Source organism: Copadichromis virginalis, linkage group LG22, assembly GCF_057382275.1.
Source record: "Copadichromis virginalis isolate Kocher_CV1m ecotype Utaka linkage group LG22, C_Virginalis_male_GT1.1, whole genome shotgun sequence".
NCBI lineage: Eukaryota > Metazoa > Chordata > Actinopteri > Cichliformes > Cichlidae > Copadichromis > Copadichromis virginalis.
Window position 1 is genome coordinate 7,802,341 of NC_140638.1, and position 21,475 is coordinate 7,823,815.

Here is a 21,475-nt window from a genome sequence, read left to right on the forward strand (position 1 = left end):
CTATGAAGACAAAATCAAACATTTAAACAATTACAATATTGTCTTTGACCTCAATAACTCACTTTTTCTGAACTCTGTATCTGTATCCCCTGTATCTCACAGATCATATAAAGCCCCTGATACTAAAAACAAAATAAACAGGTTAAAGAATGATAAGAAGATCAAAACTGCTTACTAGACTTTAGCTCCTGATGTAGAATTCACATGAATTAAATAACTCAGGGAGAAAGATACTAAAATTAAACAATACAAACATAAAAGGTACACAGCACATACAGATCTCTGTTTCCTTCATAAAAGGAAGGTCATGTTCAAGATGGCGGCGCACACTGTTGCAGTGGCTTACGGCTCTCAGTCTCGGTACTCCTTTTGTTTAGTTTGTACGTCCTGTTTGACCCACAACAACAATCTCATCATCAAGTTTGCTGATGACACCATGGTAGTCAGACTCATCTCAAACGGAGACGAGGCAGCCTACAGAGAGGAAGTCCTGAATTTGGCAGCATGGTGTTCAGAGAACAACCTGGCACTGAACACCAAGAAAACCCGAGGTCATTGTCAACTTCAGGGGGCACAGCACTGACTTAGCCTCCTTATACATCAACGGGGAGTGTGTGGAGAGGGTCCGCACCTTCGGGTTCCTTGGTGTCCTCATCTCCTCTGACATCTCCTGGACAGACAACATTACAGTGGTCATCACGAAGACCCAACAGGGGCCTTCTCCTGAGGGTCCTCAGAAAGAACAAACTGAACTTCAACCTGTTGCTGACCTTCTACCATTCGTCCATTGAGAGCCTGCTGACATACTACATCACAGTATGGTACGGCAGCTGCACTAAGGCAGATAAAGCGAGGTTTCAGAGTGTAGTCAAGGTAGCACAGAAGATCATCACCTGCCCTCTCCCCTCCCTGATGTACATTTATTCCTCCCACTGCCTCAACAGAGTAACAAACATCATCAAAGACAGTCAAAGGAGCTTGCAAAGAAAAGCGTCTGGACTTCTTTAAGTTGCTTGAAGACGTTTCACCTCTCATCCGAGAAGCTTCTTCAGTTCTAAGGTCAAATGGTGGGGAGTCCCAGATTTAAACCTAGTGGGAGTTTCCCCCCGCAGAGGGACAAAAGGACCCCTGATGATCCTCTAATCGCCTGAGCCAAGGTGTGAAACTGGGTGTGGGTCCCAATCAGCCAGGGTTTCGGGTGAGCTCATTGTGAAACCTGGCCCCACCTTATCATGCGAATTCCTGAGGTCAGATGGCACTGTGCAGCAGCATACAGGTGTATGCTGTACAGTGCAGCGAGGAATGCCCAGACCTCTACATTGGAGAGACCAAACAGCCACTTCACAAGCGCATGGCACAACACAGAAGAGCCACCTCCACAGGACAAGACTCAGCAGTCCATCTGCATCTTAAGGATAAAGGACACTCTTTCGAGGATGCCAATGTTCACATTTTGGACAGAGAGGACAGACGGTTTGAAAGAGGAGTGAAAGAAGCCATCTATGTCCACTGTGAGCGACCATCTTTGAACAGAGGCGGTGGTTTACGACACCAACTCTCTGCCATCTATAATCCAGTTTTGAGATCCCTCCCCAGACGCCTTAACGCCCACTCACATCCTGGGCCATCTGACCTCAGGAATTCGCATGATAAGATGGGGCCAGGTTTCACAATGAGCTCACCCGAAACCCTGGCTGATTGGGACCCACACCCAGTTTCCCACCTTGGCTCAGGCGATTCGAGAATCATCAGGGGGTCCTTTTGTCCCTCTGTGGGGGGAAACTCCCACTAGGTTTAAATCTGGGACTCCCCACCATTTGACCTTAGAACTGAAGAAGCTTCTTGGATGAGAGGTGAAACGTCTTCAAGCAACTTAAAGAAGTCCAGACACTTTTCTTTGCAAGCTCCTTTGACTACGATGACCTGGATGACTGAGAACCTTCACAGACATCATCAAAGACAGTTCCCAACTTTTTCAACCTGCTCCCCTCAGTTATCAGCACAAAGACCCACAGACTCAAGAACAGTTTCTTTCCAAAAGCCGTAACCACCCTCAACTCACACGTGCACTGATAAACACAGTGCCACTCTCCCTCAATCCAAGGATTCCCTCTATAAACCAACAAGTGCAATAATCCAAACTGTATATACTATTTATTTAGATATTTCATTTCCTTTTTTTAACCCAATTGTACACTTGCACATTTTATATTTTTCTTTCCGTAAATACTGTCCATATGCATATAGAGCTGCAGAAACTGTGCCCCCCCCAACACCCCACCCCACCATGTTTGCTGTGTATCTCATTGTACATCTGTATAGTGACAATAAAGGAGGCATTCTATTGCAAAATAAATTAGATTATCCTCAGTGTTACTGAGTGAAATGAAGTGAAAACAGTTGAAGTAGTACACTGTAGATGAAGCCCACCCCCCCCCCCCTCATTATTTAAACTGAACAGGAAGTTTCTGACAAATGTGTGAGTCATGCAAGTGTTGTATAGTAGCTCTTTCAAAGAAGTCTCAGCAAATAGTAGCAAGCAAGCGTATACAGTGAGTCTCAGTGCTTATCTAGCTAACAAAAACATTTCTTTACAAATTACGAAGATATATTTTTCTGTTGTATGTTAAAGCTTGAGCAGATGTTAATATTTATAGAGTAAAAGGGTTTGTTTGTGTTGCAGAGACACTTGTAGTAATTCTGAAGTTGAGATCTTGAAGCCTCAGTGTGATGAGCCGTCCACAGAGCTACACAGAAGGTAAGAACTTGATCATGTAAATACTGTTAGCATGCAGCAAAACTTTTCTTGGGTCTTGAAATATGTTAAAGTTTTGGTTAAGTTTTATGTATAATGGAGGTAACTGTAAATAAATTGCTCATCTCTGGGAACCTGAAATGTCTGCCGAGTCTGCTTACCTACCACCTTTTTCAACACTCTTCTACACTGAGACACTTTGAGATCCACTACATAAGAACACTGAGCTACGTAGACAGTAAAAGCATTAATGTGGGTAAATCAACAGAAAAGTAAAGAAAAGGGGAGCTTCAGTTATAGCTGAGTACTCATTATAACACATCTGGTACTTAACTTACATGTGTGCTTTTTATACAGACAGGACATGTAGGAGAGGTTTAGTCGTTGTGTGGTTTGACAAGTTTCAGTGGACATTTGCATGTTAGCAAACCACAGGTAGAAAAAAAACAACCACAGCTCATTTAGCAACTTATTCATATCTGCCTGAGTTCCAAAATGAAATGAAGGATAAAATAAATAAAATGCATCAAAATATTATGTGTAACTCCAGGTTAAAATTGAAGAAAGTAATGATTTGGTTTATCTGTTATCAAGAAAAATACAAGGAAAGAAAAACATTTCATTAAACATAAAGTGGGCTGTAGATAAAGTCTCTTCTCCATTTTTAAATCTAACAGGAAGAGGTTTTTTCTAACACGATGGTGTGAAACATGAAGATGACATAGAGTATTTATTTTGAGAAGATGGGAGGAGGAAAATATTATATTTAGTGCTAGTATCTTTGTACCAGCTCTAAGCACTACAAACAGTTCTTAAGCTGTTATCAAACCTTGAGTAAAATATGAATAGTCACAAAATAAATGTTTTTATGATTCAGTTGGACTAACTTGACACTTTGAGCTGTCCACAGAACAACACAGAAAAAGCATTTTGTCTTGTGTATATATTTGTTTCCTCTGGGTACTCCAGCTTCTCCCTTCAGTCCAAAAACACACCTTTTAGGTCAACTGGTGAAACTCAGTTGGTCTTGGTTGTAGATGCAACAAAACAGAAGGTAGACAGAAATTAAAGCCCAATTTGAATCTGTACATAAAAAAGATCGTTGTAAGTTTTAGTCTTTATTGGCAGGAAGGAGCCTTCGATTAGGATGGTTTGAAAGAGGAGTGAAAGAAGCCATCTATGTCCACTGTGAGCGACCATCTTTGAACAGAGGCAGTGGTTTACGACAGCGGTCCCCAACCTTTTTTGCACCACAGACCGGTTTATGCCCGACAATATTTTCACGGACCGGCCTTCAAGGTGTCGCGGATAAATACAACAAAATAAAACTAGTACCGGTACTGAAAAAAAGAAGATTTATTCATAACACATGTGAAAAGACCCAGGAAAACCGAGTTAACGATAAAAACGATAACAAAATAACGCTGAAAACCGATAAAAACCCTGAAAACCATACATTTCACACCTGAGCCTCAACTCTCACGGTACCAAACGACTCACGGACCGGTACCGGTCCGAGGCCCGGGGGTTGGGGACCGCTGGTTTACGACACCAACTGTCTGACATCTATAATCCAGTTTTGAGATCCCTCCCCAGACGCCTTAACGCCCACTCACATCCTGGGCCATCTGACCTCAGGAATTCGCATGATAAGGTGGGGCCAGGTTTCACAATGAGCTCACCCAAAACTCTGGCTGATTGGGACCCACACCCAGTTTCCCACCTTGGCTCAGGCGATTAGAGGATCATCAGGGGGTCCTTTTGTCCCTCTGCGGGGGGATACTCTCACTAGGTTTATATCTGGGACTCCCCACCATTTGACCTTAGAACTGAAGAAGCTTCTCGGATGAGAGGTGAAACGTCTTCAAGCAACTTAAAGAAGTCCAGACACTTTTCTTTACAAGCTCCTTTGACTATAAATATAGTGTAACTAACTAACATCATATATTAGATGTGCTGTGTTTTTGAGTAATAAACACTTTCAGTCTGTTGACTTCTTGTTGATGTTACTTTCACACATTGTTCCACACAAACAGTGCAGACGAAGATTATGTACTGTGTGGTTTCAGGGCACACTCTCATACTTTTCTCAGTAAAAGATTCCCGCTCTGTCTTATAAATTTAAGCTAAATATACCAGATGTCTAAAAGATATCAGCTTATTGACCAACAAATTGTCTGTATCCTAAAAATGACAGAATACAAATGTTTCATTGATCTGAATTTAAGGAAAATATTTAAGCATGATGAACTCTCAGTCCTTTAAATTCAACAACACGAAGGTGAAGAAAAACAGAGCTTCAGTGAGACGTGAGTGTTCATCATCAAACAACCACCAGTCTGAACAAAACTTCCCAGAATAGAAGAAAAACATGTAATATTTTTACCTGCATAAAACTTAGTTGACATGGTGGTGCAGTGTTTAGCACTGTTGCCTCACATCAAGAGCGTTCTGGGTTCAAACTTTCCTGTGGCTCTCACTTTGAAATTTGCATTTTCTCTGCCTCCACAATCCAAAGACATGTACATAGGTTAACCATTGATTCATGAATTTGATTTCTTTATATTTTTTTTGACAGTGAGACTAGCAAGTTTTATTTATATGCCAGCAAATTGGACGGCCCTGTAGTGTTTTAAGAATACATTCTGAAATGTAAAGAAAGATTAGAACAGTCACATGTTAATAATGAGGCAAAAAGCAGCAGTGAAGGGACTGACTTTTTCTCATGTCTTTATCTGAGTCACATGATCACAGGAGCGGTCCTAGCCTGTTTCGTGCCCTGGGCAAACACTCCCTCCCTTTGACCTTTTCATGCCTATCTTCCATTGGTGTTAATTTTGCACTCCAGTGTCAACACCCATCCCCTAACAGACCTACACCTTAGTGCACCGATTCGGTTTGTATGGGTTTATTTCTTTTCTGGGATTTCACACAACCCAGGGAAAATCATTCATACATAATCTTCTTGATGCATTCTCAATCATCCAGGAAAGTAAATTTCCAAAAGTTGATTCTGATCATCTGGACGTAGCGTTTTGTGGGAGAAACGTTTCGTCTCTCATCCAAGTGACTTCTTCAGCCTCAGCTGACTGCAGGTTTCCCCAAATCTTATAAACAGTACATTTGCATAATGACTGAAACCAGCCCACTGAAGGAACAATGGGCTTCTCATGACCATTGATCAACAACCATTGACCAAAACCCCCTGATCAAAGACCACTGATCAATGGCCATGACTACCATTCACAGAGAGTTGGGGAATGGCTGCAATCACAGCATTGTAAGATGGCGAACGATGTACCCTTAGGCCTCCTCCTCGATTCAGAGATGGTCTTTCCCTTTTCACATAAATGGCCTCCTTGACTCCACGCTCAAATCAGCGTTCCTCCCTGTCCAAGATGTGAACATCCTCATCATTGAAAGAGTGTCCACTGGCCTGTAGGTGTAAATAGACTGCAAAGACACACATCTTGGCCAGGGAGGAACGCTGTCTGGTCATTTTTCTCTCACCAACCAAGACAGATGGCAAAATAAATGAAATTAATTTAAAAAATACTGAAAATTAGTAATTATTTTATCAGGGAAAATGAAGGAACTCAAACATAGACATCAAATAATAAAAGAGTTAAAAGAATAAACAGTGTTAAAAACAATGTGTTTTTTAATCACAAACAAATGCACATGAATAAAATATTCAGTGATGGCAAACATGTGTGCAGCATTTCCACACACAAGAAAACTTTGTCTCAGTCAAAATGAAAACAGTACGAACTGTAGTTGAAGTCTCCTCCTTCTTCTTTAATTCTGTCAGGGTCCTGGGTCTCCTGACCCAGCATTTTAGTTCATTGTGATTTTTTGTATTATTGTACTTGGTGTGAGTTTCTATGGTTTCTAGTTTCGATCCCTTGCCCTTCATGTTTCTCTATGTCCCCTCTGTTCTGTGTAAGTCTGTGTCTGCATGTTTGAGTTCCCCTCTGTGTCTCTCGGTTCTTAGAGTCCTCTGCCTTATGGTTTATGTCTCTGTTTTTCTTAGTTGCTGTCTCCACTGTGTCAAGTTCGCGTCTCTGTGTGATCCTTCCTGTTTTACTTTGTAGGTCCGTGTCTTATGTGAATGTGTCCTGCTTTGCTTGTCTCGTCAGTTCTAATTTCTAAAAAAAATCACAAAAATGAGAAAAGCACAAATAGTTTTAGTTTTTGTTATTTAGATTTTGTGATTTAGAGACAGCTGGACTAATTCTGAAGTCAGAACCTTGAAGACTGCAAGATGAACAGTCCACAGAGCTGCACAGAGGGTAAGAATATTATGTTAATTCAACAGAAAGGAGAAGGGTAGAACCAGCAGTTTGAAGTTAACTGGAATAAACCCACACTGATATATAAACTAACTTGATATATAAAAGTAGACTTCAAGTCAGAATTAAAATGAGGATCTGAAAATGTGTCACATTTCACATGCATCTTGTCTAATCTAACTGTGGTTCTCAGAGTTGGCAGCTTGATGAACCAGACAAACCAGCCTTTACCAGACAAAGGCTGAACATTCGTAAACAGTTAAATGTTTCTCTATTTGCCCTTAACTACACTACGTAGACTTTGTTAGAACCATTTATTATGTGTCCACTTTCTGTCTTCTTTATGTGATTCATCAGATGAAGCTCCTGACGCTCAACATGCAAAATCAACCAAAGGGTCAAAGGTCACCTCAGAGAGAATAGCCCTGTCCGTTTTCAGTGTTCTCCTGGCAGCAGCTGTCATTGTTATTTACCGTCTCTGTAAGTTTTTTTGTGTGTGCACAAGGGGTGGAATGTTTTTTTGGTTCATTTTGGTAAATCTATTGGTATCAGGTAATATATATTAGGACATGTATACAGGTCATCTGCTAATCGTAAGGTTGGTAGTTCGATCCCTCCAGTCTGCTTGCCAAATACATAGAACAAAGAAAAAAGTGCTTGCATGAATGGGTGAATGAGGGAAGTTGTGTAAAGTGCTTTGAGTGCTCAGAGTAGAAACGTGCAATATAAGAAGCCATTCATATACCATTTATAGTGTTTAAAATGCAAGGACGCATACTGAGGACGTGCCATGTAGTCATGCAAAACTGAAAGAATGAAGCAGCCTGGAATGGACGTCATTGTCACATTCTTATGTTAAAGTTACGTTAAAGTAAAACTGGAGACACTGATGCTTTAAAAATGCTTTTCATTTGTTTGTCAAATTTTTTTAAAGGGTTTACTTAAATTATGCAAGTGCATAACTAATAATCCACCATCGCGTTTTAACTAAAAGACTGTTTTTTCTTGATGCTAAAAATGCAATGATCCTGCCGTCCTCAAGACCTTTCTGCATGTTCAAAACATAATGACTAAAATGACTGACTCTGTCACCTCTACTATGACATAAGCCTGGATATCTTTATCTATGAAACCTGCCAGTCCTTTTGTTTTACATTTTCACTGAGAGACTGTTTAAAAGTTGAGACATTGGGGTGACATCTCTATAGATATTGGACTTGTTGCAGCTGGCATAAGCAACATGCACAGTGCTTGCACACTTTTGGATTTTAATTAATCAATTTCTTACTGCCATCATCTTAGGTAGCACTAACTCCAAAGCGGGCCCAAACAGGAGATGGAAATGATGCTGCTACTGGCACATCCTGTATCGCTGGGCCTGCTTTGTCTTTACCGTTTTTCATTTTTCCCATGACTTGGTTGCTGCAGTAGACACTCGACCTTTCTGCCCTTCATTACTGGTGCAAGGCTTTTTTGTGTATGTCCTGAATCGAACAACACACACATCTGAAACCGAGATAAACAAACCAAAAGGGACAGTCTTTTTTTTCATGAACTGTTTCAGCTATTGTGTGCACAGGTGTATATATATATATATAAGTTTGACTTTAAAAAAGAAATGTTCCCTTGATGTTTTCCTCCATTTTTTTTACTTCAAAGGCATTGTTTTAAGATCTTGTCATGAAAAGATCTGAAAGGACAAATCTTTGTCCCATTTTAGTGAAACCAAAAAGTGTTACTCTAACTACTTTTCTCTTGTTATGAAATCAGCTGTTGAAAACTGGCTTAGCAGAAAAAATCTCCAAACACTGAATGAAGAGAATGCAGCTTTGAGGAAAACTCTCACGGGTGAGAGAAACTCTAAAAGATTCAATGTTATTCAGCTGCTCTGAAAATAGTATTCAACCTAACTATTGTTTGAAGAACTAGCATTAGTGCTTCTTCTTATTTGACATTGTTAGGGCAATGTGAGACTAAAGTAAGAGAAGCATTTAAGTGCATATCATCATGTCTTTCAGTTGTATATTTTTCTTCCATTGGCTGTTGCTTTAGTTGCTCATTTCAAAGTTGAGATATATTTAACTTCTAGCCCCATACCAAACCTCTGATTTCTCATTTCTGCATAGCTGCTCGTCCCTTCCTGTGTGAATTCCTCTTTATGCTGCTGACAGTAGCAGACTGACAGGAGCCTCTTCAACTGAGTTTTGCATTAATGTACACAAACAAACAAAACGGGAAACAAATCTTTCCTAGTAACACAACTTAATAGAATATATTCTGTGACCATTCAAACTGCTTTTCTTAAATCAAAGACACATCAGATGATATATATATTATTTTTTTATAGAAGTAAAATCATGCAGCAATAAGAATCTCACGTGTCCTGAAATTCCTAAAGTAAATATAAGTAAGTTATGGATTTTGTGTTTCTCTAATTGATATCCACTAATGACTGTAAAGTTGGAATTGTACAATATTTTCCACTTGACTAAAGTCTTTTCTGTAATTCTTCAAAGACGGGCCATGTGCATGTGATGAAGGCTGGGATGAACATGGAGGAAAGTGTTATTACTTCTCCACCAATAAATCATCCTGGACAGAGAGCAGAGATGAATGTAGGGCTAAAGGAGGCGACCTGGTTAAGATAGATAACTGGTGTGAGCAGGTATAAATCACATAATTTTCATTTCATTCATCATTCATTTGTTTCACATCTTTAAATTTTAAAATGTGCTTTAGAAGATCTTTCTCTCAAAACAGATCAGTGTTATATCAATAACACTCAAACATCTCCTTTTCAGATTTTTCTAAGAACCAGATTGAATGGAAAAATGGAGAACTTTGACGACATGTTCTGGATTGGCCTGACAGATGCAGTGGAAGAGGGCAGATGGTTGTGGTTGGATGGCTCACCACTAAACACAAGGTTTGATTATCATAAACATTTTTTTTTCCATTTACAATATGCTGTTTGGAAGTTAACGTGATCATTTCTTTTCGGCCTTCATCCAATAGTTTGTCTTTTTGGGCTGACCATGAGCCGGATAACTGGACTCATGAAAATCCTGATGGAGAGCATTGTGTAAGGCTGGGGGAAGAAGAAGGAGAAGAACCCCTGAAGACTTGGTATGATAAGTTTTGCAAAGCTCCTAATAAGAGCATATGCGAAAAATGGGTAAAAACAGATTGACTGACTGTTTTATTTCAAACATATAAATATAACTGAACTAACAAGAGAATGCATTGTAAAAGATATTGAGTGGTCATGAATATCTGTGTGTACCACTCAATTTAGATGCTCAAAAAGTAGTAGGATGAAATTTACACCATTTGATCCTAGTCTATTCACATGCAAAATACACACATAAAACAATATAAGTTTACAAACTAACTACATTTTTACTTTGAACTATACACCCTGTTATTAACACACTTCTAAATCTCTGTGCCTTGTAATAAAAAAAAACTTTATTCTCTGTTTAAAAACTGAGTTCTGGTTGTACATGTTTAATATGAAAGTGTATTTCTGTAACACATATCCTAATGAATACTTTCAGCTTGGGTTACTCTCGCTCTAATCAACAAAAATGAAGACAGGGCTTCATTAGAATACAGTGAGACTTCTCAATGACTATATTCATGGAATTTATTGTTTTGTTTTGTTTTTAAAAAAAAGGTATGAAGTTATGCATCGATGTACTTTTTTTTTTTTTAAATTCCTCTATAGAGTTCTTCCACAAACTAACTCCTGTGACTGTAATGCTGGTATTTTATATTTGTCCTTATTACTGGCTTGCTGAACAGCCAGTAATAAGGACAATTAAGATGATTTGGTTTTAAATGGCACAAGTTCTGAAAGTTGTGAGGCAAAGATGTTTTTGCGGCCTTAAGCATTATTTGTGCAGTTCTGAGGTCAACCAAATCTTAAACTTAAGAATACCAAATTTAATTTTCAAAAAAGGATTTGATGGTTCTTTTGAAGTGGCTTTATTTACTTTACTTTATTTACTATCCTTATCAAACTTTTTTTGCAGAATATATAATGGATGGGTGTTTGTTTTATACCTAGAGCAGGGCTGTCAAATGTACGGTGGCCCGCAGTACAACTGCATCTGGTGTCCTAACATCATGTTGGTCATGTGTGTTCATGTGTCCGCCTCCTCCGACCAGAGGATGGTTGTGGGTTTTTCTCTCTGTTCCCTCCTTGTGTGTCTTGATCGAGTCAAAGGCTTGCTGAGTGGTTGGGTTGAATTTATTCCTGTTCCAGGATTAGATAATTGGTTGGACAGCAAGCTGTGAACTACCAGATGACAGCCACCTCGCCCCTCTGTCCTGGGCTTCACCACCCAATAAACAGCCTGTGGTTCTGCTCATTGCTTTTAGTGTTTCTGTGTGAAAATCTTAGCCAAACATTGCGTTATTGAATATAAATCGAGTTGTGTTTCTGGTTCTAAGATGAGACCTAGCGATGGCCCAATGAAGCGTTCTCATGCATTGAAGCTTGTACTGAAAAAGGGTTTAACTGATACACTGGGGTCCTATGCCAGCCATCTCTCTTATACCGTTAGAAATCTTGAAGTTGTCCTTGACAGCTCTCTCAAATTAGACAAACAAGTGTCCTCAGTTCCCTATACAAAATCCTTTTGTATACTTTTAAAATTTTAAATAACTTTGCACCCAGTTACCTAACAGACCTTCTTGACGTGTATAGCCCCAAGAGAGCGCTCAGATCCTCTAACCAACTGCTCTTGGTGTAACAAAGGCCCCGACGAAAGACTAGAGGGGACCGAGCTTTTGCAATTGCCGCACCTAAACTCTGGAATAATCGTCCTATAAATGTCCGCATGTCAGAATCCATTCAATCGTTCAAATCACACTTAAACCTCACTTGTTCCATCTTGCCTTTGAAGCAAATTAGTTCAGACTTCCACCTGGTCTGCATTTGTGCTGTTTAACTGTCACTGTAATTGTTTTAAACTGTTATTGTTGCCTTTTGTTGTAATCTGCTTTGCTACCTTATATGAAGCACTTGCATGGACACTGTCCTTTTTAAATGTGCTATAGAAATAAATATTGATTGATTAATTGATTAGTTTAACTGGTTTTTATTTAGGAATAAGCAGAGCGTCCTCTCTTCCGGTCACATTTCTTGTTATGCCCAAATTACCCCTAGGCTGAGGACGTTATACTAGCCTCCCAGATAATTTCATATGTTGGTTATTATTGGCCCGTGGCTATGTGGGAGCCAAATCTTCAGCTCTGCCGAGAATTCATAAAGGCAGGGATTGGACTTAATGGGAACAGCAAATGACATACAAAGAGAGACGGGTATCATAGCAGAGACAGGGGACTCGGTTTAAATGCAAGCATGTTGGGAAAGAGTGAACAAACAAGCGAAAATGTAAAATGAGTATCTTGTGTCTTCATTTTAATGATATTGGGTGTCTGAGTGTCTGAATGAGTCTCACAGGCCAGAATATGCGCTTATTACATGCAAAACATGTGAAGAAGGTGAAGAAATGACAAAAAAAGAATCTTCAGGATATCACAAGCTGGTGGCATCCTTGTGGTGATACCAAAGCCGGATACATGGTAGGGTTGCATCAGGAAGGTCATCTACATAACAAAAAGTCAAAAGTACCTTTATATAGCTTTTGATTACTTTTAGACTTCTAAACTCAACTTTTACAAGACTAAGCATGAAGACACTCACAAAGCCCAGTCTTGTTGAATTTGTCTCTAAATGTTCTTACCGGTTGGTGGCCATCTTGAAAATGGTTGCCATTTTTTAAATTTAGCCTGACTAATGGATTTCATGAAAAGAGTATGATGAATGGTTGTAAAAATTGATTTGGTACTTGTATCCACACGATTTTACTGCTAACATTTTCTGCTGCACTATCACTGCACAACACATATATCATGATCCCGGGGTGATAACACGTCTTTTTTTGGCACTTTGAATTCTTTTCTTTAAAAAGAAAAATGTTTACTGTTCACAGATACAGCCACCTAGAATTGCCACTGGTATGCACTTTCCACGGCACATACGTCACTTTAATGCAATTGCAGAGTGTCATCTACAGATGGCGCTTTGTTCACAAAAACTTTGACTTTTATAGTTTCACATTCTTTTAACACATTTCATTATTAAATATTTTCACCTGTTAAAATATAAAAACTTTTGAAAATGTAAAATAAATGAATGAAACTTTACAGTCAGTTTGACCATTTATACATTTTGTACTGCAAATCACCAAATTTATTTAAAGTAACAGATGACAGCAAACATATAAAGAAGCGCTTTGAATGTCATTTAAGAAGCCTGGAGAACTGGTCCTGGAGACTACTTAAAGAAATAACATGAAAGCGTTTCACGAGAGTTCAGCCTTTGTTGAAGAACAAAGACTGTAATGCCAAATGTTGACTTTAAAGCTCTGTTTAAATTGCGTGGTTGCAAGATTAAAAGTGTATCACACCAGCATTCACTTGATGGATTTGGGTGGGTGTATAAGTGTTATCACTATTTGGGTGTTTGGGTGTGAGTTTTGTTGGGGGTGGGATGTTGTCTTTGGAGACGCAACAGGACTGAGTTCAGCACTCAAGTGAACCACATGGTGCCTTCCAGAAAATAAAACGGTGACAAGTGCCCGATACACACACAGAGGCGTTGCAGGGCGAGTGTCCATTTACTCATGACAACAGAGACAACATTCATTTAGACTCTAGTGCTTTTGCAACTGATTGCGGCCTTGACTCTTTGTTTTGCTCTTGTACTTAATTTAGATTATTTAATTTTAAGATGGGTCAGTCTGACCTGCAACAAAACAGAAGAGTCATTCTGACCCACCATGAGGTTCTTGTTCTTGTTCTTCTTTTTCTTCTGTGTCCCTGAAACCACTTGCTCTCTATCCACCTACCTACACACCAACTTACAATGCTTACCTGCCTAGACCCAGCTTGCACACGTGGGACAGTACAGCACAGTACAACCCCTACATATGTACTTGCTGCACCTTCCGACACACGTTTTGTGTCCTTCAGTCCTCGGTCCTACTCCTGCTGATGTTGTTGGCGACACTGCCGATGGTGCCGATGACAACAATGATGATGATGATGCCACTGATGCATTTGGGTTGGTCGCAGAGGACCACGTCCTCATCGAGAGACAGTGCACTTGGGACACCACGGTTCAAGCGCACTCATTCGAGGGACTTTTTTCCCTGACACAAATGAGCAAAGCTACGAGCACCTTACCCAGCAGCTTGAGGAATGCTTGTTTCATGTGCCAGTGCCAAAAAGTGATCGCTTGCCAAAAGTGATTTGTGGTACTTAAAAAATTATGGCAGGAATTTAAGCTGCTATAAATGACTTGTTGACCTCAAACCATCAAAAATAGGTCAAAAATGGAGGTGGGGTGTGCTCAAAATGCTTTGCCTTCCCAAAATGTGAAAGGATATGCATGCAGAAGTTTCATTACCAGCAGGGGGAGAGAATATTTAAAGCCAAGAATTTGCTAGTGAATAAAAAAAAAAACATATGAAGTACATTCCCAGGTGCTGTAGATGCTAATATGTAAATGTGTTAATAATGTCTGTTTAATCACTTTCCGGTGATTATTTTTATGTTGCCTTGAAATAAAATATCTGTATCTGTTGTTACTGCAACTTCTGCATGTGTGTGCTTTTCATGCTTTGGAGAGGCAAAGCCTGAAATGGACATGATGGGCTGTCTGTTGCAGGTTTTGCCACGAGTTACACTTGCTAAATAAAAAGAATTAAAAGATTTTACAGCTTATTTTATGTAATAACAAATTATCTGTTTGCCTAGAACAGGAAAGTGTTACTTTGCCTAGTGGTCTAGGGGTACCCTCGACATAACGTGACGCACAACTCCTCACTCCTGCCACTCCCAGAAAAGGCTAGCAACACAGAACAGCTGAAGATGCTAAGCAGCAGTTTATCTGCTTTGGAGGTTAGCAGTGCCATGTCAACAAATAAAAGTATCCAGTGATCCCTACTGTTCTCTAAGCGAAAATAAAAGGAAAACAAAAAACAATTATTGAACCAATGTTTCTAACCAATAACCAAAATGGATTTCAACACAAACACTCGTCTCACTCCTGCTACTGCTGCAGTGCTCAATATATGCAGTGGATAAGTATTTACATTTCTCTACAAAACACTCTTAACTAACAGCATATCAGAAACACAACTTAGCTCACAAAATTCCCTAATGGACTTCTGTTCAGGCTTCTCATACAACTACTTGGTGCTACTTGCAACTGCTTGGTTCTTTGTTCTTTGTAGACGCGACAAGGAGTGGACAGAGGTGGCTGTCAGCTGGAGTTTAAGATGCTCAGGTCCATTCAATTATCCAGTCCAGCCACAGGAACCTTTACAAACCAATCAGCAGCTCCACCAACACACACACACCTTCGAGGCAACAGATTATCTTAGGTCATAACAAAAGACATTTCGACATTTTAAGATCTTAACTTTTAAAGGAAAGCATTGCACACTGATTGATTCATTACACATGAAGAGAATTATTTACAACTTCTTTGTGCTTACGAACAGTTATTCGGTCTGGTCATCTCAATTACCTCTTCGTTTTTTATATATTTATTATTTATTTATTTTATCCACACAAAAAATGGATGTGAAACATTTCTTTTGAAAATGACATGAGATTGAAAAAGTCAGATATTGTGGAGTTGTGGTTTATAAAGCCCTCCCCTTTCTTCCGTTTTACAGGAAGTTGTTTTTCATGTTGTCTGTGTGTTGTGTAACTTCTCTTTCAGTCTCACTGATGGTAGCACAAAGCATTAAAATGCCTGAAGAAGAAGTGCTTTATTCTAATGTGAGGTTTATAAAAGCAAAGAGGGAGACCAATGGTGAGTCTGTATATTCATCTTTCTAATAAGTAATAAGATTTCTCAGAAAAAAAACTCTCAAAATAGCAGTTTCTTGTGGTTTTCTTGTTTTATTTTTTAAGTACAACCTTGTAGGGAATTTTTAAAATAAAATTTATCAACAGACAAGAATTTCTAACTAACTAAGAGTCTGGTTTCATGTTTTGTGTTGTAGAAAGAGCTTCTCCAGCGGCTAATCCCACTTTCTCTCAAGTCAATATTTCAAGGACTCAGCCGTCCACGACAGATGTGTCTGGTAGGTACAGACGAGGTTTTATTTAACAGGAGGATGAACTTTGAACAGCACTCAGTATCGATCAGGAAGCAAACAGCCATCAGATAAATCTATTTGTATTTTTTACTTAAAAATAAAAACATGTTCTTAAGTCACACAGAGCGCTGACTTTGGAAACTAGTTTATTTATATGGCAGCATTTCACAAAAACAGCCCCAACAATCAATAAAGACTCTACAAGGAAGAACCCAGAAGAAGGGAGCAATCTGCCGTGACCGGCTTCAAACATTAAAAGTAGTACTGAAAAAACAGAAAGTTTTTTTTAATCTAAAGTATAATAAGGTAATAGAAGGTAATAAATATCCTTATTAAGTTAAAGAGAAATTACATGGACAGAATTTTATTTAATGGACAGCGTTCCCGTAAAAGGGAAAGAAAGATGTGCATTTGTTCACTAACAAACTTACGGTGGTGTCGTAGACTGTCAGTGTTAAAATGATGGAAATAAAATTGATATTGATATTGTCTACATGTAATTATAAACATACATATATATATATATATATATATATATATATATATATATATATATATATGTGTGTGTGTGTGTGTGTGTGTGTGTGTGTGTGTGTGTGTGTGTGTGTGTGTGTGTGTATAGCATCGAGATATACTGGTGTCTAATTTTCATTTAAGTGGATGCTGGTTTAGCTCACTGGAATGAGCTGCCAATCGTCTGCTCATCACAGGCCTTGCCACATGTCTTACCCTCTCTCTCCCTCCACTTTCCTGTCACTCTTCACTTCGCCTATTTTATAAAGCCAGAAAAAGGCCAGAAAAAAGGAAGCTGAGAAAGTATCTTTAAAGGAGTTTCATCTCACTTCAAGCAGTGAGTAAAGGTAAAATATAAATATACAGGAGCTTTCAGGATCAAAATCACAAAGTGGATCATAAAAATATTAAAAACATAAAATCAAACATTTACTCAGAGGTTTTCTTGTGTTCTTTTAACATTTCTCAATAACTCTTAATCTGATGCTAAAGTAGGAGCAATGCTGGAAACCACAGGAAGTGAAGCGTTGTGTTTGAGGTTGTTTGGTTGAGGAGTTCTCAGCTAAAGCTATTTCATGTCTTCCTGGGTGGTACTTAGAGAACCAGTAAACTGCAGCTCAATGAAAGTCCACATGAAGGACTACAGTCTTTATATCTAATATCAGCGACATAAAATTACCTGGGTTATTGTGTTTTATTTTCTAAACTGCCAGCTGTAAGAAGCATCTTATTTGTGACTCTTCTGAGTCAGAAATTCTTGATCACACCTTGTATATTCTAAACTCACGTTGTTGTGACAGCAATCTGTACACGTTTATCTCTCATATCTGTGACATCTCTGTCTTTGCTAACTCTTCAGAGCTTCCTCAACAAGCAGAGCTGAGCGGACATTCGAAGCTACTCTCAGAGAGAGCGGTCCTGCTGGTTGTCATTGCTCTCCTGGCTGCTGCTGTCATTGCTCTGTGTGTTACCTGTGAGCGCTACAATTTTAATTTTCTTTCATAATATTTACAAGGATAGTGTTCTAAAAAAAATTAAATGAGGGCAAAGTGATAATCTTTCTGTTTAACATTTCTCAAGTGGATGTGTTTACTTGTTTTAACTTTTTAGGGCTCATGTCATAAAATACTTTTTTTAATTTAAGGAATTCAAACATCTACATGTCTTTTAGTTTGCTGTTGACTGATTTCTTTGTTTTTTGTCTTACACTTTTTTAAATCAGCATTCAAGCAAGGACATCACAGAGAGGGAAGAAACAAACAGAAAGGTAAGCATGTGAAACTCCAAAGCTGCAATGCTGGATCGAAGGTGGATTTTTTCAGACATCTAAACTCTCATTTACAACGTTCACAACAGCTGATCTTACATGAATATCCAAACCCTGTTGTATAAGACTTTTGTTAATTTCTGTTCAGTATTTGAAAAACAGAGACATTCTTGATGAACAAGAGATTAATTTAAAAAAAAATTGTGCTAAGATGCTATACAATACAGTATAGTCCACATGTCCACAGTCTCCTGAAATGAAAAGTAAGTTTTGAATTTTGTCTTTGACATATTTGTACCCTCTGATGATGATTAAATAAACATTGATGGACTGACAGAAAGAGGAAGTTAGAATATAAACGGAGGACAGAAGAAGCCTCCTGCTGCTCCCAAACCACACGAAGACGAGTTTAAATCAGACGGATGACAGTCCGATCCCCTTTTTTCCCCAAAATAGAACCAAAACCATGGAGCACGGTGCAGCCTACATGTTCACAATGTCCTGATGCAAAAGGTAAATTTTCAAGTATTTTTTACATTTATATTTTTATATTTTCTTTTTATTACTTTTATCCTCTGATGATGCTTAAAGAAACATTGACTGTTGGAGTGACAGAAAGAGGACAAAACATGAACAATGACGTTTTCCGCCAGACTGAAGTTGTTGTTGTAATCTCTTCAAAGATCAGACGGGTTGTAAATGTGAAGATGGCTGGGAGAAACATAAAGGAAAGTGCTATTATTTCTCCATCGCTAAAACCTCCTGGAACGAGAGCAGAGATGAATGTGGAGCTAAAAAAGGAGATCTGGTTAAGATAAACAGCAAGGAGGAGCAGGTATAACACACTGCTGCAGATTCATGTTCTCATGTATTTTATCACATCCTGCTGTTTCATCATCTCATAACAGAAACATCTCAGAATAATTTGAATACAAATTCTTTCAGGAATTCCTGGAGAGTAAAATAAAAGGAACCAATAACTCTGATGATAAGTTCTGGATCGGACTGATATACTTAGCTAAAAACAACACATGGGTTTGGACGGACGGATCACCGCTGAACACAAGGTTCAATTATTGTGAAAATATTTGTATTCATTTCCAGAATGAAAGTCACCATTTTTTACTGAACATCTTCTGTTTTGTTTTAATTCTTAGTTTGACCTTTTGGAAAAACAAAGATCAAGACTTAAAGAATGGGACAAAAGGGGCAAATCCTGATGAGCAAAGCTGTTTAAGGCTGGAGGCAAAAGGTGGAGCTAAGCTTTTGTCCTGCAAAACGCGTCATAGAAGTATTTGTGAGAAACAAACAGTGACTGAACATTGTAAATGTGCAACTGTCTAAAGTTCAGTCAGTCTATAAAAGAGTGTCAGTAAAAGATACAGACGTTGGAGTTGCGATTTGTTTACAAAGTTAATATCTAAACTGTATATCTCTTCTAGATTTGCTTTTAGTAAAAAATAAAATATACTTGAATAAATCTGAATAACATATTTTGGTGATTTGTTTTTATTAACAGTATTGTTGTGGTGTACAGCGGCGTTGCTGCTGTGGAAATGAAAAATTTGCCTCATTTTTTCATTAAGAAATTTATAAAAAAATACAAAAACTTCAGTTTAATGGAAGAGTTTGGTTACCATTTATCCAAGTTTTATGCTTTATAAATATAATATAACTAACTCATATAATATATATTAGTTGTACTGTATTTTTGAGTAATAAATACTTTCATCTTGTTGGTGTTACTCTCACACGTTTCCAGAACAGTTCATACGAAGATGATTTACTGTGTGGTTTCAGTGAACACTGTCATACTTTTCTCAGTAAACGATCCCTGCTCTAAATCTAAGCTAAATATACCAGATGTCTAAAAGATATCAGCTTATTGACCAACAAATTATCTATATCCTAAAATGACAGAATGTTTCATTGATGTGAATTTAAGGAAAATTTAACTATTTAAGCACGAGGAACTCTCAGTCCTTTAAATTCATCAACACGAAGGTGAAGAAAAACAGAGCTCCAGTGAGACGTGAGTGTTGATCATCAAACAACCACCAGTCTGAACAAAACTTCCCAGAATAGAAGAAAAACATATATCCTGGAGTAAAATATTTTTATCTGCATAAAACTTAGTTGGCATGGTGGTGCAGTGTTTAGCACTGTTGCCTCACATCAACAACATTCTGGGCTCAAACCTTCCTGGGCCTTTCACTGTGAAATTTGCATTTTCTCTTCCTCCACAATCCTAAAACATGTACGAGGATTAGCCACTGATTCTATGAATTTGCTTTCTGTACAATTTTATTTAAATTTTTTTGTCAGTGAGACTAGGAAGTTTTATTTAAGTACCAGCAAACTTGAGGCCACTTTCAGTGTTTTAAGAATACTTGGTGAAATTTAAAGAAAGAATAGAACCAGTCAAGTGTTAATAATGAGGCGAAAAGTGAACTGAACTGAATTTCCCGGAGTAACCCACCCGAGGGATTAATAAAGTTTTATCTAAACTAAAAGCAGCAGTGAAGGGACTGACTTTTTCTCACGTCACATGATCAGATAACAAAATGTTTCCATTACACATTTGTGGTAAATGTTTCCAGACCATGAAACCCAGAGCAGATAAATGTTTACTATCAATGTAAAACTTGACACGTATACTATTCATGTATCACGCAGTATTGCTTTAGTAGCAAAAAATGTCAGTATTTAAAGTTTTGAAAATCAAATTCCCGATATCTTATAGCTAACTGCAGTTGTATCTTTTAGATGAGGGATGCAAAGCTTCACTTATCTTTTCTCTGTAAAGCCTCAAATTAACTTTCATTGATTAAATATTAGGGAAACCGACATTGACATGAATTTCATCTTTGAGTTCAAAATAAACTAATATTATTTCTAAGATGAGAGAAATGAATGCAATATAAAACATTACTTACAGGTTTGTATTCTTACATTATCATAATTAACATTAACAAAAAGAAACGCCGTGCTATTAGGTCAAGCTGTCCCAAGTGGTCGTGGCAGCCTCTCAGCAATTGACATTTATTAATTCTGTCTTTTTTTCGGTTCGATCCCAAACTTCTTCACCAAACATCAGCCCAGCTGTTCATCCCTGGAAGTATCTTCCATTTGTATGTAATGTCCGAGTTCCTGGTCGAACTGGTTTACAAAGATCCTCTTTTATCATGATGAATATCTACTGAGTAAATTTCAATTACTTTATTTTGGCTAAATTTACCACACTGCCTGTGCTAGCTTGCCACAAATTTCTCCCAACTTTCCAAACTGTTGAATCCACTAAAACATAAACATGCGGCCAAATTTAAGCTAACACCTGAGTGTAAGATTACTTTTGAAGATCTCCAGACTCATCTGCTCTTTTCACCCATTCTAGGACACCTACAATTAGACCTTCCCTTTGTTTACACCTACACCTGTGATGTGGGCCTGGGATTCACATTCA

The 21,475-nt window shown here is 38.3% G+C and overlaps 2 protein-coding genes across 3 annotated transcripts; both read left to right on the forward strand.

Annotated features, from left to right (window-relative positions):
- Positions 1-316: 316 nt before the first annotated feature.
- Positions 317-10,312, forward strand: LOC146682613 (uncharacterized). The gene is made up of 8 exons (XM_085446961.1): positions 317-571; positions 679-873; positions 7,356-7,527; positions 8,818-8,895; positions 9,395-9,454; positions 9,564-9,712; positions 9,849-9,973; positions 10,063-10,312. The coding sequence occupies exons 1-8, from the start codon at positions 317-319 to the stop codon at positions 10,235-10,237; spliced, it is 1,209 nt and encodes a 402-aa protein (XP_085303087.1). The 3' UTR covers positions 10,238-10,312.
- Positions 10,313-15,858: 5,546 nt separating this feature from the next.
- On the forward strand, positions 15,859-19,574 carry LOC146682614 (natural killer cells antigen CD94-like). Of its 2 annotated transcripts, XM_085446115.1 has the most exons (8): positions 15,860-15,943; positions 16,137-16,217; positions 17,605-17,718; positions 17,968-18,012; positions 18,469-18,525; positions 18,696-18,847; positions 18,958-19,079; positions 19,170-19,574. In XM_085446115.1, exons 1-8 carry the CDS (start codon positions 15,880-15,882, stop codon positions 19,354-19,356), a joined length of 822 nt encoding a protein of 273 aa, XP_085302241.1. In that variant the 5' UTR covers positions 15,860-15,879; the 3' UTR covers positions 19,357-19,574. The 2 variants fall into 2 exon arrangements, with proteins under 2 accessions (XP_085302242.1, XP_085302241.1); XM_085446116.1 differs by lacking the exon at positions 18,469-18,525 and having other exon boundaries at positions 15,859-15,943.
- The last annotated feature ends 1,901 nt before the right edge of the window (positions 19,575-21,475 follow it).